The sequence below is a fragment of the Tiliqua scincoides genome, chromosome 5 (assembly GCF_035046505.1).
Source record: "Tiliqua scincoides isolate rTilSci1 chromosome 5, rTilSci1.hap2, whole genome shotgun sequence".
Classification (NCBI taxonomy): domain Eukaryota; kingdom Metazoa; phylum Chordata; class Lepidosauria; order Squamata; family Scincidae; genus Tiliqua; species Tiliqua scincoides.
The window spans coordinates 18,120,250-18,135,523 of NC_089825.1; the positions used below are offsets into that span (position 1 = coordinate 18,120,250).

At 41.5% G+C, this 15,274-nt stretch overlaps 1 protein-coding gene across 1 annotated transcript in view; it reads left to right on the forward strand.

Moving 5' to 3' along the window:
- ODAD2 (outer dynein arm docking complex subunit 2) overlaps positions 1–15,274 on the forward strand; it is a 90,315-nt gene that overhangs the window by 46,989 nt on the left and 28,052 nt on the right. Inside the window, exon 16 of the mRNA XM_066630920.1 lies at positions 6,043–6,157. Within this exon, the coding sequence (XP_066487017.1) occupies positions 6,043–6,157 (115 nt within the window). The remainder of the gene's footprint in view (positions 1–6,042; positions 6,158–15,274) is intronic.

Genomic DNA, 15,274 nt, shown 5'->3' on the forward strand with positions numbered 1-15,274 from the left:
GAATTTCTTATGAAATTCCTTATGCTTATGCCCTTATGAAAAACGTATGTCTCTTGCCATTTGAAACACAAATGTCTCACAGCCAGCATTAGCTGGTATGTACAATTAGTTTAAAAGTGGCTCATTTCCTTTCTGTCCCTTATTAAGCAGCATTCACACATGGCACAAATAGCAGGAAAGAACTGAGTGCCTAGCTTAGCAAACTCAGAAATTCCTGTGCTTTTTTAAAAAAGGAGGAGAGGGAGAATGACCTAGACAACTTTGAAGATATTAAGGGCCAATCCTACCTGGCAGCAGTGCCAGTCTTGTGTGCCCTGCTAAGGAGATAGCCATCATGAAAGTGCCATAAGGCACTTTGTGGTGGCCAGATGGAGGGAAGCACCAGCGCAGAGGTTTGACTGTGCAGATATTCCACATGAATTATCTTGATACAATTCTAAGAACAGCCCTGTAAAAAAAAAAAATCATTACAGGTCATCCCCAACTTATGTCCTGGATTGGTTCCATTCTGGATATTGTCAGAATCGATGTAAGTCAGAACAATGCTGTTGTGCCTGCACAAAAGCACAAGACCAGACAGACAGCACCTTTGTGAAAGAGCTGTCCTCATAAATTGGAAAGTCCATGTCAGGGACTACCTGTGTTATTATCTCTATACTGTGGCTAAAGCTTAAGGCCACCCAAATGAGGTCATTGAAGAGATAGGATTTGGGGCAGGGAAGTCCTGGTTTAGCCATTCTGCAGCACCAGAAATTATGTTGTCATTGCCCAGAGTTTTTAGTGCAGACAATAATGCTCAGGTGTGTCACACACAGGTATCTCAAGCTTGCAAAGAATCACACTGTTAAATATTTTAATAGATGAAGATGCTTTGCAGCAGCACAATACTGTGGCCTGTGCACAGGATAGGAAAGTCTGTTCTTTGACACCACCATAAATTGTCATTTCTAGATAAATGAGAATGTACACTTGGGAACTCATTTCCTCCTGTATTTGCCTGGGTGTATAAGTGTGTGAGTGATCCCATGCAACTTTACTCTTAATTCATTATTATGTTTTTTAAATTTTATTGATTTTTCTGTTGCCTTATATTTAATGCAAGCCTAGCTTTTCAGTGATGGGATCGTAAGTACCTCTTATGCTTTTTAGCCAGCCAGATGGAGCTTGAGTTCCTGGTTTACAATCCTGTTTATCAAAGCAGTTTGTAACCATTTTTTTTTGTTTAAGTTTAAAAGATTTGAATTGTGGTTTTCAAAAAGACGAGATTGTGCTTTGCAAGACTTGAAACCTGTAATCTTACCAGGGAGCACAATATATATAGTCAGTATAACACTATTTACATTTGTGTATGTGGTCTCAATTGGCAAGAGTTGCCGTCAGGCTTCTCAAGAGTCCTGGCATATTGTGGTGTAACAAAAAGGATGATAGATATAAGAAACAGATGTTGAGGGTGTGCGCATGTGTCTTTGAGTAAGTCTGGTGCTTGTTTATCCTGGAAATATTCAATATCAAATTATTAGAGCACAAAAATGACTTGCTGTAGATTAAGATTGTTAACATGTAGGAAGAAGGACTTCATTTAGAACTGTTACCTTGGTAGGAAAGCATATTTCACCCTGGCAAGCCAGGAGATCTTTAAAATAAGCACATGTACTGAAGGCTTCTTGGTTAAACAAGCAGCTGCTCTAAACAATAATCAAGGTCTATGCAAATATATTCCAGTATAAATTACACAAGTAATCAATTCTGCAGTGAGACCAAGATTGGCTTACATAGAGCAGTATTTTAGGAAGCCATTAAATTGCTTTGAAATCATATGTCAAGAGCATGCTGATGGGACTCAGCCAGAGCTAGTCTTAAGAACATACTACAAGGCAAATTCAAATGGTTCAGAAGACTTTTGAAGAATAACATCGCAGGAACTCCAGATAAACATGCCAAGTCAGGAACTGGAGGTTGACAGTGTGATGGAAATGGATCCATCTCTTTAAGAGAGGCAAATAGACATGCAACACAATTAAGCAATACAAGCAGTCAGTTGGATCCTTTACAGACAAAATGAGGCAAAAGCAGGGCTCAACAACTAGAGCAGGATTCTAGGAAAGAGGTAGGGAGATTGGAGAGAAGATTAGGAGAAGCCATCTCACTGAACTAGCAACTTGAACTTTTGATGCCAAATGTGCTTGGATTTTCTCAGCCATGTTAAGGAGTCCCAGTAACCATCTCTGATCACAACAAACAATCAAGCTGTACTAGGACAACATGAAGAAAGGCCTCACCCCTATGTTTGACAGCCCATATAAGGTCTCCCTCGAGAGCATGCAAAAATTCCTGAAGTCTGGTCAGATTCACTTGATAGCATCAACTTCTCCATGTGAGAAGCTCTTGCGCATTGAAGCTGCTCAGAAGAGCTGAAAAAGACCCTTTCTGCATGAAAAATATTCTCATCATTTTCTCTTTAAGGCCTCAACTCCTGTGAGAGGATTATTTACATTCATATGGAGTGAGAGAAGTCTTATAGATTCAGGGAAAATTTAAGCATGGCATATAAGGAAATTCTATTTTCATGTACTTTGCTTAGTGATTCAAAAATTCTCCCCCTAAGAGTGTATGAATTTTGACACAAATCCTGAAACTTACAAAAATTCAGCTCTATGGAATATGTTATACAAAATATTTGCTTGTTCAAAGTAGTAAGAATAAAATTCTTATATGTCAAATGATTTAATCTTCTGTGGCATTCACTTCACGGAACCACAAATAAATGACTTTGGGCACAATCCTAATGAGGTCTAGTCAGAAGTAAGTTCTAGTCTGTTCATTGGGGCTTCAGGAAAGTGTGATTAGAATTGCAGCCTTTTAAAGACCATGCTTACTACTTACTGACTTCATGATGTCAACATGTCTTTATATATGTTAAGAAGCTACAACCACAACAATGTTGAAATGCGAAACATGAATGAATTCAAATTTGTATGCTGACAAAGGTAGATGTGTTCAAATTTTCATACAGGGTCTGGTAACTGTACAATTTAGCTAAGGCTAAAAAGAGATTTCAACACAAAATTAGTTCTGCAGTCCAACTCTATGCAGATTTTCAGAGAAACCTATTTGTAGTAAAAGTGCATCATAGCATAGCCTTTTAAAAATCAGGTTTCACCATTTTAATTTGTAGCGATAATTCATTTCCGCCCAGCCCACAGGTGTATGCATTTGGTCCCTGTTGCGTATATGCAATGTTGGGCAGAAATGTCTTAATGGGAATGTTGTTAAACATCTTCCAGACCACAGTAAAAACAAATTACTATAAATTCTGATTTTTATCCAATGCTTTGTCTTTTTACTTTCATAATTTTTTTTTTTTTGCTTCCAATGGCTATTTCACATAACTATCAAGACAGGAAGACTCAGGAGACTCCCACCACCTGAGCAAGACACTTTGTCCACTTATGGTTGATACTGTTATGAGCTTTGCCAGTGGTTCTCAAACCTTTTTGACCAGCAGCTCCCTTAACCGACTACCTGTTGACTGTGGTTCCCCAGAACCAAGCAAGGGAGGTGAAAAAGGGTAGTGCAGTTAAGAGACAGGCACTCTTTATATGCTCAGAGGCACCCTTTGTTATGAATATATGCATATTTGTATGTGTATACAAAACTCTCCCATGGCATGGCATGATAGGAAATTCCGTGCTCCTTAGAAAATATGGGAAGGAAATTCCTCCATTGTGCAAATGACTTATCTGTCTCTGTTTGCAGTCTCCTGGTGCTGTCTCACTGTTTCCTATGCTGTCCGCTTCCTGTTAGCGCCACATTAATTGTAGCCCTCCAACCTGCTTTCTGTTAGTGTTTCGTGACACTAACAAGAAGCAGTTGACAAAGGAACAAGGGGGTGCTGTGGTGCCCCGGCTGCTTTCTATGATGCACTGAGGCATCGTAGTACACACTTTGTGAACCACTGAGCTATACCAAGGATAGCATTTTGTTGCGTAATGCTACATTGGGCATGGAATGAAATGCAGGAAGATATATCTGAGTTGATTCAACCAAACAGTTGACATTTGTCAAATGGCTTGCCTGAGTGCCAGGACCTGTAGCCCTTAAGGGAGTCCATGTGCAGAGGGACTAGTATAGATAGTGGTTGCAGGACATCTGGAGAGAAAGGAAGACAAGATCAAAGTAGTGCTGTCTTGCAGCAGTCATTGTAGTTGTGTTTTTAGAGGCATGTTCTGTGGACTTCAAGATTCCCCAAAAGATAACTAAATTCCCAAAGCAAATTATTACCAACTTATATGATTAAACTAGCATGATGAGTAGAGGCAGTGCTGTTCTTTGGTCAATAAAGTATGTACTGGAATCCCCAGGCTGTCCCCAAATCTCTGTTGTTGGCCCTGATCAAATTACTCTTTGTCATACTCAGTTTTCCAACTGTGAATTTGAGAATACTGATATTGTACCTCTCTGAAGGATTGGTGTGAGAAGCAACCACTTTATGATTCTGCATAGTTTTTAAAAGTGTTTTTATGAATGAGGATAAAATACTTCTTGGTTTTCTGAAATACTTTTTCAATAGAAAGGTGAATTACCCTTTTCCTTTCTCATGCAGAACAGTGAATTTACATACTGCTTTATGCCTGCTTATGTGCTTCAGCCTTGTTTAATTACTGCTCCTTGGTCTGAAATCTGATTTACTACTTTCCATGTTGATTTTTGTTGTTGGCGCACTTTTTACTGGCAGTGTAAATTTGCCTGCCTTGTTTAATTTTTCAGATTGCCCTTGCTCCTCTCCAAAATACCTGGATGTTGGAAGCAAAATTGTATAACCAGGTTGCATCAATTTAAAAAAGCTGTAGTTACTTTAGACAGCGAGTTCGTGTCCTAAATCATTCTGTCTGCATCAAAATAATTGTATGATTACGTACAGGGCTGATTTTCTACTTACTTTTCATTCCTGGCAAACTCATTTTACATAATGAACAGAAAGTAGATGTTCTTGCTTGATTTTTATATGAGTGAAATCTGTATTTTATTTTATTTCCAAAATAATGTATTCACAATTAAAGATGTGGACAAACTGTGTAGAATTAAACATTTGAGGTTATAAATCAAAGCATGCCTGGTGTTCTTTATCTTCACTTCATCTGCTTTGAATTTTCCATATCTCCCTGAACAAAGCTATGTTTGTAAAGGATATTAAGTTTTGTTTGGTCTTCCTCTCCATTTTAAAGTACTCGGTGGACTTTAATATGAAGTTATGATCCCCTAGACTGATTGATATATAAACATAAGACAGATGGTTTAAAGATGACTCTGATGATAATTCATTTTTCAGCTAGACATGAAGATACTTTGATTACAGTATGTTTTAGCAATTTTAACATGGTATTCAGTGTTAGTCTTGTCAGTAGGGAACGCATGGGAAACAAGTTGCACGTTATTCATGCTCAACAAAGGGTGCACTGTGGTGTGACCCATTTTAATTCTGAATGTTAGGTTAGCAACATAGAAATTTAAAATATGTCATACAGCAAGGTAAATAAATTAAACATAGACTCAATATAGAGTTAAGTACATAGTTTTTTGGCATAAATATTTGTTTTGGAAAGTATTTGTTGCTATATGAAAGAAACCAGTATGTTTGAATTTTGGTTTGATTTTGCATGCAGCTCGTTAAAAAGTCACATGGCTTGTTTTTAAAGTTTACAAGACTCCTAGCTATATAATGCAGTTTATTTTATTTTCATTTTTTATGCAAAGATTTTTTAAGGCAAAGTGCTGTGGGAAAAATACATGGCATATAGCTCTCATTAGGCTCAGTGAGAGAGTATATCTTGTTCTGAATCACATTTGTACAATCTTTTATTTATGGAGACTTCTGACCTATTTGGAAGGATTAAAAAATACCAAAACATAACATATAACCATTGATGAACTTGTACAAAGAATATCACATACAAAACTACAAGAAATATAAACATCTAATGAGCAGAGTGCATTTTTACAGCACATCCGTTTTCCAACTGTTGTCTTCAATTTTTTTAACAGGATAATTGATCGCTTAGATGGTGTTCGCTTGTTATGGTCTTTGTTGAAAAATCCTCACCCAGATGTTCAAGCCAGTGCAGCCTGGGCTATCTGTCCTTGCATTGAAAATGCAAAGGTGAGAAAATATTTTCTAAGTATTTTATAAATTATTAGCAAAATGCCCAACTGTAAGTAGCTCTAGATGTGGTTGCTTGCCAGCATTATTCTCCTTTCCTTCCAAGTCTACTAAATATTGCAGTCTTTCAACCCTTTTGGCATTCTGTTAATTGCTGGGCATGCAAATATATCTGAGATATAGGAAGCAATTAATGTAATCTCAGATAATGTTACAAAGAGATTGATTGCTTTCTGCTGTTTTAAGGAACATTGGTATCTTTCTAGTCACTTTCTAGGGCAAAGGGGATCTAGAAGAATCTAATAAAGGAAACCCAAATGCTGCTTCCATGAGCTATGGAAGGGTGGGTTCCAGGGAGCTTAACTGGGAAAGATGAGGCAGGAAAGTTCCTTTCTGCAAGTGGAACTCTGTTCATGGTTCTTAGGATTCAACCCATGAATTAAATCCCTTCCTTATTACCTTTCCAGTGATTCCTTGTGTATGTGCTAGCAAACCAGTTTAGGAACAGAAAATGGATAGACCATGGTGTGGTTCAGGCTATTTTTAACCTTTGAACTGGCCTTAGGTCTTAAATGTTGTGTGTGGTTGTGACACATACACAACCTAACCAGCAGCTAGCATTGGCAGTTGGCCAGGTTGGTCATGGCCCACGGTCTGGGCTGGATCCTGAACCTTCAGTACCCCTGGTATTGGTAGTAGTGCCAACACATCAGTGAATGAATAGGGGCATGCCCTCCCCAGGGTATGAAATTCTTGGATACGGGAGAACCTTACCTCCACACCCCCTGTACCCATTAAATTTGTTTAGGATCTTACCCCTGGCACAAACTGCCTGATGGAACAAAAAATGGATTTCGTAACTCACAACTAACCTATGATATTGATTGTTTTGAGAGCCAATGAGGTGTTGTTATGATGTAGCATGGAATCAATAAGGTGTTGATATGAGTCAGCTCTCATTTCCATGTATCATAATACCCTGCTAATTGGGTAAAGAGAAACTTTTTAAGGTGTGCCCCTTATATTTAGCAGGGGAGAATGACTGTCCCTCTTCACCCCAGCACAATGTCTCTATAAGGGGCACACTTTTTATTTATTTACATAATTAATTAAATTTGATTTTTGTCATGGGGGGGGGTTACAAAACCTTATTTGACCCTAGATAGATGCCTTAGCTGTGCCACTGACTGGGGGGAGGGGCAGCAGAGAAAGTGGATGGCGAGCTGCTGGGGGGATGAGGTATATTTTCCCCTGTTTTTTACTTTTTTAAAAAGCCCAGGTGTGACGTCACTTCTGGTTGTGACATCACTTCCGGGGCATAATTTTGAACTTGCCACTGGTCTACACAATCATTAGGTACACCACTGGGTGCAAGGGGGCTTGGAGAACCAGATTTGTGGATACAGGGCGGTTGCCTGTAAACTTGCTTTTGTCTTTTAAAATCTATCAGTATAGTAGTACAAAAGATCAGAACCTCCTGAAAAAAAATCTAAGTATAGACAAATGTAAACATACAACTACAAAATAAACACATTTACAGATAAAATTGATTTAACCTTTGCATCAATGGTTAAAAATAAAATCAGATTCCATTTTTAAAATATGCAATTAGTGGATGCTATATTTCCAAACAGTTGTTTCTCATATTAGGTAAATAAGGGTGCAGTCTTAACCAACTTTCCAGCACCAAGGTAAGGGCAATGCAGCTCTGAGGTAAGGGGACAAACATTCCCTTACCTTGAGAAGGCCTCCCACCGAAGGATACAGTACATGCCCCGTTGGCACAGTTATGCCAGTGCTGGAAAGTCAGTTAGGATTTGGGCCTAAATGTATATGTATGGCCATAAACTGTAATATTAACACCAAAATATTAGAAGACCTTCTCATCACACAAGGGAAAGTTGATTTTCACTTATTTCCCAGGTTGCTTTCCAGCACTGCCCCTGTACCTCATCTGTTCTTGATGGTCATCCCCCCTCCCCCCCCCCCACACACACTCAGGAGTGATTTTTGTCAGGGGCGTACAATGGGCTGAAAGCTGAATAATTAAATCAGGCCACTTCATACAGAAATAAAAACCTTTAGCTTACACACTCCACTATGAAGCCATCCTTTGCTATTGCCCATAGGAATTCATTTAGTTGTTTTTGTTATTGGTGGAAAACTAGTACTGGCAAGAACCAGTCTAGATCTTTGCACATTCTCTCACAGAGTTATTAAGTGAATAGTGAAGTAAATCTTCCATGCTTCCAGACTTCCAAGTAAGTCTTTCCCATATATACAAAATCTAAAATTAAATGGACCATCCCTCCAATGATTATTTTGCACTACAGAGGGAACTGTCAAAAAAGCAGGGTTTTCCTGATAGGCAGTTCTTCATAAAAAGTTGTCCTGCTCTCTCCTTTTAAAATACCAGATTCTGTCTTATAAGAGGCCTCCTCCCCTGCCCCCCTCCTGAAAGCTTCTTTTTCCTTGCAGGCTCTCTGGAATCTTTCCATTGCCTAACTGTGGAAATGTTAGCCACAATAAACAAGGCAGTCGAAAGCTTCTTTATGTTGGTAAATTGGCATTTTGACTATCAAAGCAATTTAGTAACAGCAAGGCAGGCTCAAGATCTATATGGCAATTTGTAACTTTATTACATGTTTTGACAACTTTCTTCCAGAAACACTGGATTGCATTACATATACCATTGTAAACTGTAGCATAACCCAGCTTGCCCACAGCCTTTTCAACATCTGGGTTGGAGATTTTATTCATCTGGTATAACCCAACCAGCTTTGCATACCAGTGACTCAAACTTTGTACTGGGCTTCTCTCATACCCACACCAGAGAGAGGCTGACACTGAATGCTGAAACATCATCCCATTCCTCCTCTTCCAATTGCTTCTTCCTGTCATTTGCCCAAGTAACTTTAACAAAAGAGGGAAGTTTATCATTCCCCAGCAGGATCATTATTTGATAAAGCTCTACTGTTTGTGTTAAAGTGTAGATTCCAACAGCTGCAATTGCTAGGCTCTAAATATCCTGCCAAGTGATGAAGTGATAGATTCGAGGTTCTTTTAAATTAGAAGGGAGAATACTGAACCTCCTCTCTGCCACTGTATCAAGTGGTTTAACAGAGTTGAAAACAAAATCAGAATGGCTCTCCTCCAGTTGCTGAAGGGTTTTGTGTGGGCTTTTCAACCATTTTGGAGGGTAAACCACTTCTGCTAGTTTCTTTGCTACCAGTAATGGTTGCTGTACACAGAAGTGAACAGCATGTCTCACATTTGTCCCTGCAATAAGAAAGAGGCTTCTCTGATTGCTGGTAAGTTCTAGTCACACCTTTTCACCTGTGCACTGCCCCTCCAGCTATTTGCACTTCCAATGGAGTAAAGCCAGGCAGAGCTGTGTAATGTAACACAGTACTTAGTAGTGTAACACAGTACTGTCCTGTCATGATGTGGGTTGAAAAAGCACTGGTTTAGGTCGGTATGCGGAAAATTTAGGGAGACAATCCATTAGGACTAATAGAGATCAGGCTGAGGCAATATGTTTCCTTTACGTAAACCAAGCAAGTAATGTGTTTTTGATCCAAATGTAACAAGCTGCTTCTGTTAGGCTATGTTTACAGTTTTGTATAGCGCTATCTAATGGATAGTCCCCAAGAGCCTGAATCCACAGGGTGGCAAGATTACAGAAAACACAAATGTTGTAGAGTGGAAATGAGAGATGTTAAATTCTAAAGCCTAACAATGCAGCATCATACAGTCTTATATCCCACTGCTTTCAGTGAGACGTACTCCCAAGGAAGTGCGTATAAGATTGCAGTTTAAGGCAAGTAATTGTTTAGTGTCATACACATAGTTCTTAGGCATGATCTACAAAATCAATCTTCCATGTTGATGTGAAACTCTTTCCTCCCCTGCTCTATCAGGCAACTTAAAGAATATATGGGGTTTACTGGGTCTTAGCTGCCTGCATTGGGGCACACAGAGAGGGGACACTGATGAAAGTTGTGGTTGCATAGCAGAGCACAGGGACATTGGGAAGAAACAGGGGTGGAGGGCAAAATGAGGGTAGCATGAAGTGGACAGCAAAGGCCCTTTGTTACTTGCTGTCAACTTAACACTTCTTGTTGGTCAGACTGAGATTACTAGAAAATTGATCATCTTCCCACAGCTACCTCCCAAGTCCAGGATGTCCAGATAGAAAGAGGCTGCCTTGAGCTGCCCTTACCCCATTAACTGAGAGCCCCAAAACCTATGGGGTTCCCTTCAAAGGCCAACAATGGTGAAACATAGAGGTGTAAGAGGTGTGGTAACCTACTCTCTCCCGTGTCAGCTTAGTCCAGACAGATAAATCAGTAGAACTGCTAGAAGTTTATTAAAAGACTGAAGGAATAAAGCAATGGGGGGATACAAAGGATCAGAACAAGACATGAATCATAAAGCCAGAAGTGAGTTGTATACTTGGGTATCAGAATGCAGAATGGCAGAAAAACACCTCTCACTGAATACTATCCTTGTTCTAGTTACTCATGCTCTTCTGGGGTCCTGTGCAAAGTGAGTAGTTGCACATTTGCTCAAATAGCAGCTAGTTTTGAACAACCAACCAGGTCACACACTAGGCAACCTTGTGTATGACCTTAAAACACCTGGAGTTGATGATGTCATCAGTTAATCCAATTTATAGCCCCCCTGCACTTCCCTACCTGCTCCTTGACTTTGTCATGGGACATGGATGACCAGTCAACTAGGGCATGCTAATCTCAACGTGTGGTCTGGCCAGCATCTATTGTTCATGGAAAGCCAGATGTGAAGATTAGCAAGGCACAAATTGACTTGTTCACTCTACCATGTGATCTTTCTAAAATGGCGCTAATTTCAAAGATTCTGAGGGAAGTGTCCCAGCACAATGGCTACTGCTTAAGATGTCTCAACAGCCATCCTCAGATGCTGAGGCATTACAGAAGCCTTTGGGAGACTAGAAATATCTGAAAATAGGGGGAAATGCTTTTCATCATGTAGCATTACACTATGGCGATTACACTATGGCATTACAATATTTGCTATATCTAAAAATATTTATTTGGATGTCTTTTATTTTAAAAAAAGTGCAGCTATGTAGGCAACAGAATCATCTTAACAGAAGTTGATTTAGATTAATTAACTGGTTAATTCAAAAGCTGCAAGCCATAACGGCAGCAGTAATTGCAATGACAGAGGGGAGTTGTATTAGCCAATCAAAGCAAATAATTATGAAGAATTGCAGTGAAAAGTGGTCTGAGTTCTGTTGATATTGGAAAGTTATTTTGTAGTCATGATACTACTTTATTCCCTATGCTGAGTAATGTAAACATAAAAATATTTGCAAATTACAAAGTCTTACTTGTTTCAAGCGTGGTTGCCATGTTAATTGCAAACAAAGACAGATAGGATCCAAAATGATTCAGACACTGTTAATCGGACAGAATGCAGGTAACAATCTTTTCAGCTGCCCTGAACTTGAGCATGCAACATTCTTCATACCAGCATGAAATTCACCAAGTAGTGTGAGTAGGGCACAGCTGTTTACACATTTCAGTGGGGTACCCAGTTTTATTAAATATAGTTTTCACTTAATATGGACTTTCAGTGCTCTGTTGTTAAAAAAATAGAAAATGATCTAAAATGAAATAATGCTTGACCATGGCAAACTTCTTGTTTCTTCTTGTCTCTTGGTTCACACGTATTACATAAAGCTGTAAATAAAGCTGTTACTAAGAGTCATGTACTGTGGTTTGAAAACATGTAATAAACAGTAGAGAATGTGTTTCCATGTAACATAAAGGACTAAGGGCCAAAGCACACATTAAGACAGTTAGTAGCTCTGACAGTCTTAAATTTTCTTTCAGAAATGCAACTGCAGGGGAGTCCAGTCCAGGTTAGAATGTGGTGGCAGGTCTTTAATGTTTGCCCTGCCATGATCCTGATTAAGAAAGCTCCCCCCCCAACTGCTATTTTGGGAGCCTTGTTCCTCATCCAATAGCAACTGCAGACAGTCCTTTATAGATTTCTGGAGTCCAGTTGCCTTTGTGGTGTATCGTAAGATGGGGCAAAGTGCAACACCATTGTTGAAAACTTTGAAGATGTGATCTGCCTGATCTCAGGATGCAACTCAGGGTTAGAGTAACAACCAGAATTTCAGAGGAGCAGTGCATCATTGGTGGAAACTCCATCTGCAAATGAAAAGAGTGCTACCCATGCATCTGCTCCATTTGAATACAAGGTAAGGTTTGGATTAAAACTGGATCAATCAATAAGATACTTTAACAACTGGCTCAGTATCTCTATCTCATTTGGCTGGTCAGCCAAGAGAATACACAAGCAGTGGGTGAAGATGACCAGCAGCAGAGTGTGTGGGGGCATCCCCACCAGTCCACCATTCACCCCAGCCTGCCACCTAAGGAAGCTGTTCAACCCTCCTCAGGCACAGGTTGGTGTTCTCGATGTATTCCATAATTGTTGAAACTTTGCTGATTGATACTGCTCAACTAGGCCTAGCCCAGTTGTGGAAAAGGCTTCAGGAGTCAACCTCGAGGCAAAATCAGGAGCCGGAGTCCCTGAGGCAGTTCATGGCTGAACACAGTCACACTCTGGCAACTCCTGTGACGCCGCTGGAACCAACCATATTGGCTTCTGCCTTTCCATTGGATCATTCCAATGACGTGGAGAGGGGGGATTTGCTGCATGGGTAACAGCCTATCCTCCATACCTTTGTTACCCAGGCTTCGCGCACAGGAGAGGACACTCCAACTTCGCCATACGGTGTCAGCACAACACGGGAAGCAGCAGTTACCGATTATAAGTCTTCGCTCGATTGGCGTAGAGTGTGACACCAGGGGCTGCTTCCGACAGTGGGAGAGATCATTGCATCTCATTGGGCAGCTACCGCCCGCCTTAAGCTGGGCAGTCCCCAGCCAGTAAGGTGTTGCCTCGCCACGGTCCGTTAACCTCATGGGGTGCGTGGGGTTTAGGGTGAAAACCGACAAGTGGATCGACAACTCTGCACCATGCAATAAAAAACTGAAAACTCCTGCCCTAAAGCTGGGCACCTGGAACATAAGGACAATGACACCTGGCTTCTCTGATAACCTGCAAGAAATAGACGACGCACGCAAAACAGCTGTCATCGACATGGAGCTGAGCAGACTGCAGATGGACATCGTCGCCCTTCAAGAGACTAGGCTGCCAGATTCCGGATCTGTCAAGGAGAGAAATTTCTCATTTTTCTGGCAGGGAAAACCACCAAACGAAACCAGGGAACATGGTGTTGGCTTTGCGGTCAGAAATACCCTGCTGAAATCCATCATCCCACCTACTGTGGGAAGTGAAAGAATTTTGTCCCTGCAGCTCCAGTCATCAGCAGGACCTGTCACTCTCATCAGTGCTTATGCACCGACTCTGTCGTCTCCAGCAGAAGCCAAAGACAAATTCTATGATGACCTGACCACCACTATCAAGAAGATCCCCGTAGAAGAGCCATTGTTCATTCTCGGCGATTTCAATGCTAGAGTTGGTGCTGATAACAGTTCGTGGCCCACTTGCTTAGGTCAGTTCGGCACTGGGAAGATGAACAAAAATGGCCAACGCCTGCTAGAGTTTTGCTGTCTTCACGGTCTCTATGTCAGCAACACATTCTTCAACATGAAGCCCCAACATAGAGTCTCCTGGAGACATCCAAGATCAAAGCACTGGCACCAGCTCGACCTGATTCTCACCAGACGCTCCAGCCTTCCCAGCATCAAGATCACGCGCAGCTATCAGGGTGCTGCTTGCGACACCGACCATTCTCCGGTGTGCAGCAGAGTGAAACTGCAAACAAAGTGACTGTACCACATGAAAAAGGAAGGAAGACCTCGCATTGATACCAGCAAGACCCGGGATCAGAGAAAAGTGGAGGAGTTTGCACAAGCGCTTGAGGAATCTCTTCCAGGCCCGGTCGATGCAAACGCATCCAACAGATGGGAACATTTCAAGAATGCCGTTTACAACAACGCCTTGTCCATATTCGGCAGGAAGACCAACAAGGCGGCAGACTGGTTTGAAGCCCACTCTGAGGAGTTGACACCAGTCATTGAGGAAAAGAGGAGAGCTCAAGCAGCATACAAGGCCTGTCCCAGTGAGCGCAACCTGCAGGTCCTCCGAGCTGCTCGAAGCAAAGTCCAGCAGACTGCCAGGAGATGTGCTAACGACTACTGGCTCCAGCTCTGTTCCGAGATACAGATAGCAGCTGACACGGGCAACATCAAGGGGATGTATGATGGTATCAAGCAGGCCCTAGGTCCAACACAGAAGAAAATTGCCCCTCTGAAGTCTGCCACAGGCGAGGTCATCCAGGATCGGACGCAGCAGATGGAACGCTGGGTGCAGCACTACTCTGAGCTATATTCCAGAGAAAATGTAGTCACCGAAGAAGCGCTGAACAACATTGAGTGCCTGCCTGTGCTGGAGGAGCTTGACGGTGAACCAACCCTAGAAGAACTTCACGTGGCCCTGGACTCCCTTGCCTTTGGCAAGGCACCTGGAAAAGACAGCATCCCTGCTGAAGTCCTAAAGTGCTGCAAAAAGATCATTGTCACTGAGCTGCATGAAATCCTCCGTCTCTGCTGGAGAGAAGGTGGAGTACCTCAAGACATGAGGGATGCAAACATCATCACACTGTACAAGAACAAAGGTGACAGGGGTGACTGCAATAACTACCGTGGCATCTCTCTCCTTAGCGTTGTAGGAAAGATGTTTGCCCGAGTTGCACTAAAGAGGCTCCAGGTACTTGCAGAGAGCGTTTATCCAGAATCACAGTGCGGATTCCGAGCCAACAGGTCCACCACTGATATGGTATTCTCCCTTAGACAACTGCAGGAGAAATGCAGGGAACAACGACAGCCACTCTTTATAGCCTTCATAGATCTCATGAAGGCATTCGACCTGGTCAGCAGGGATGGCCTCTTCAAGATTCTCCCCAAGATTGGATGTCCACCCAGGCTCCTCAGCATCATCCGATCCTTCCACAAGGACATGAAGGGCACTGTTGTCTTTGATGGCTCCACATCAGACCCCTTTGACATCTGAAGCGGCGTGAAGCAGGGCTGT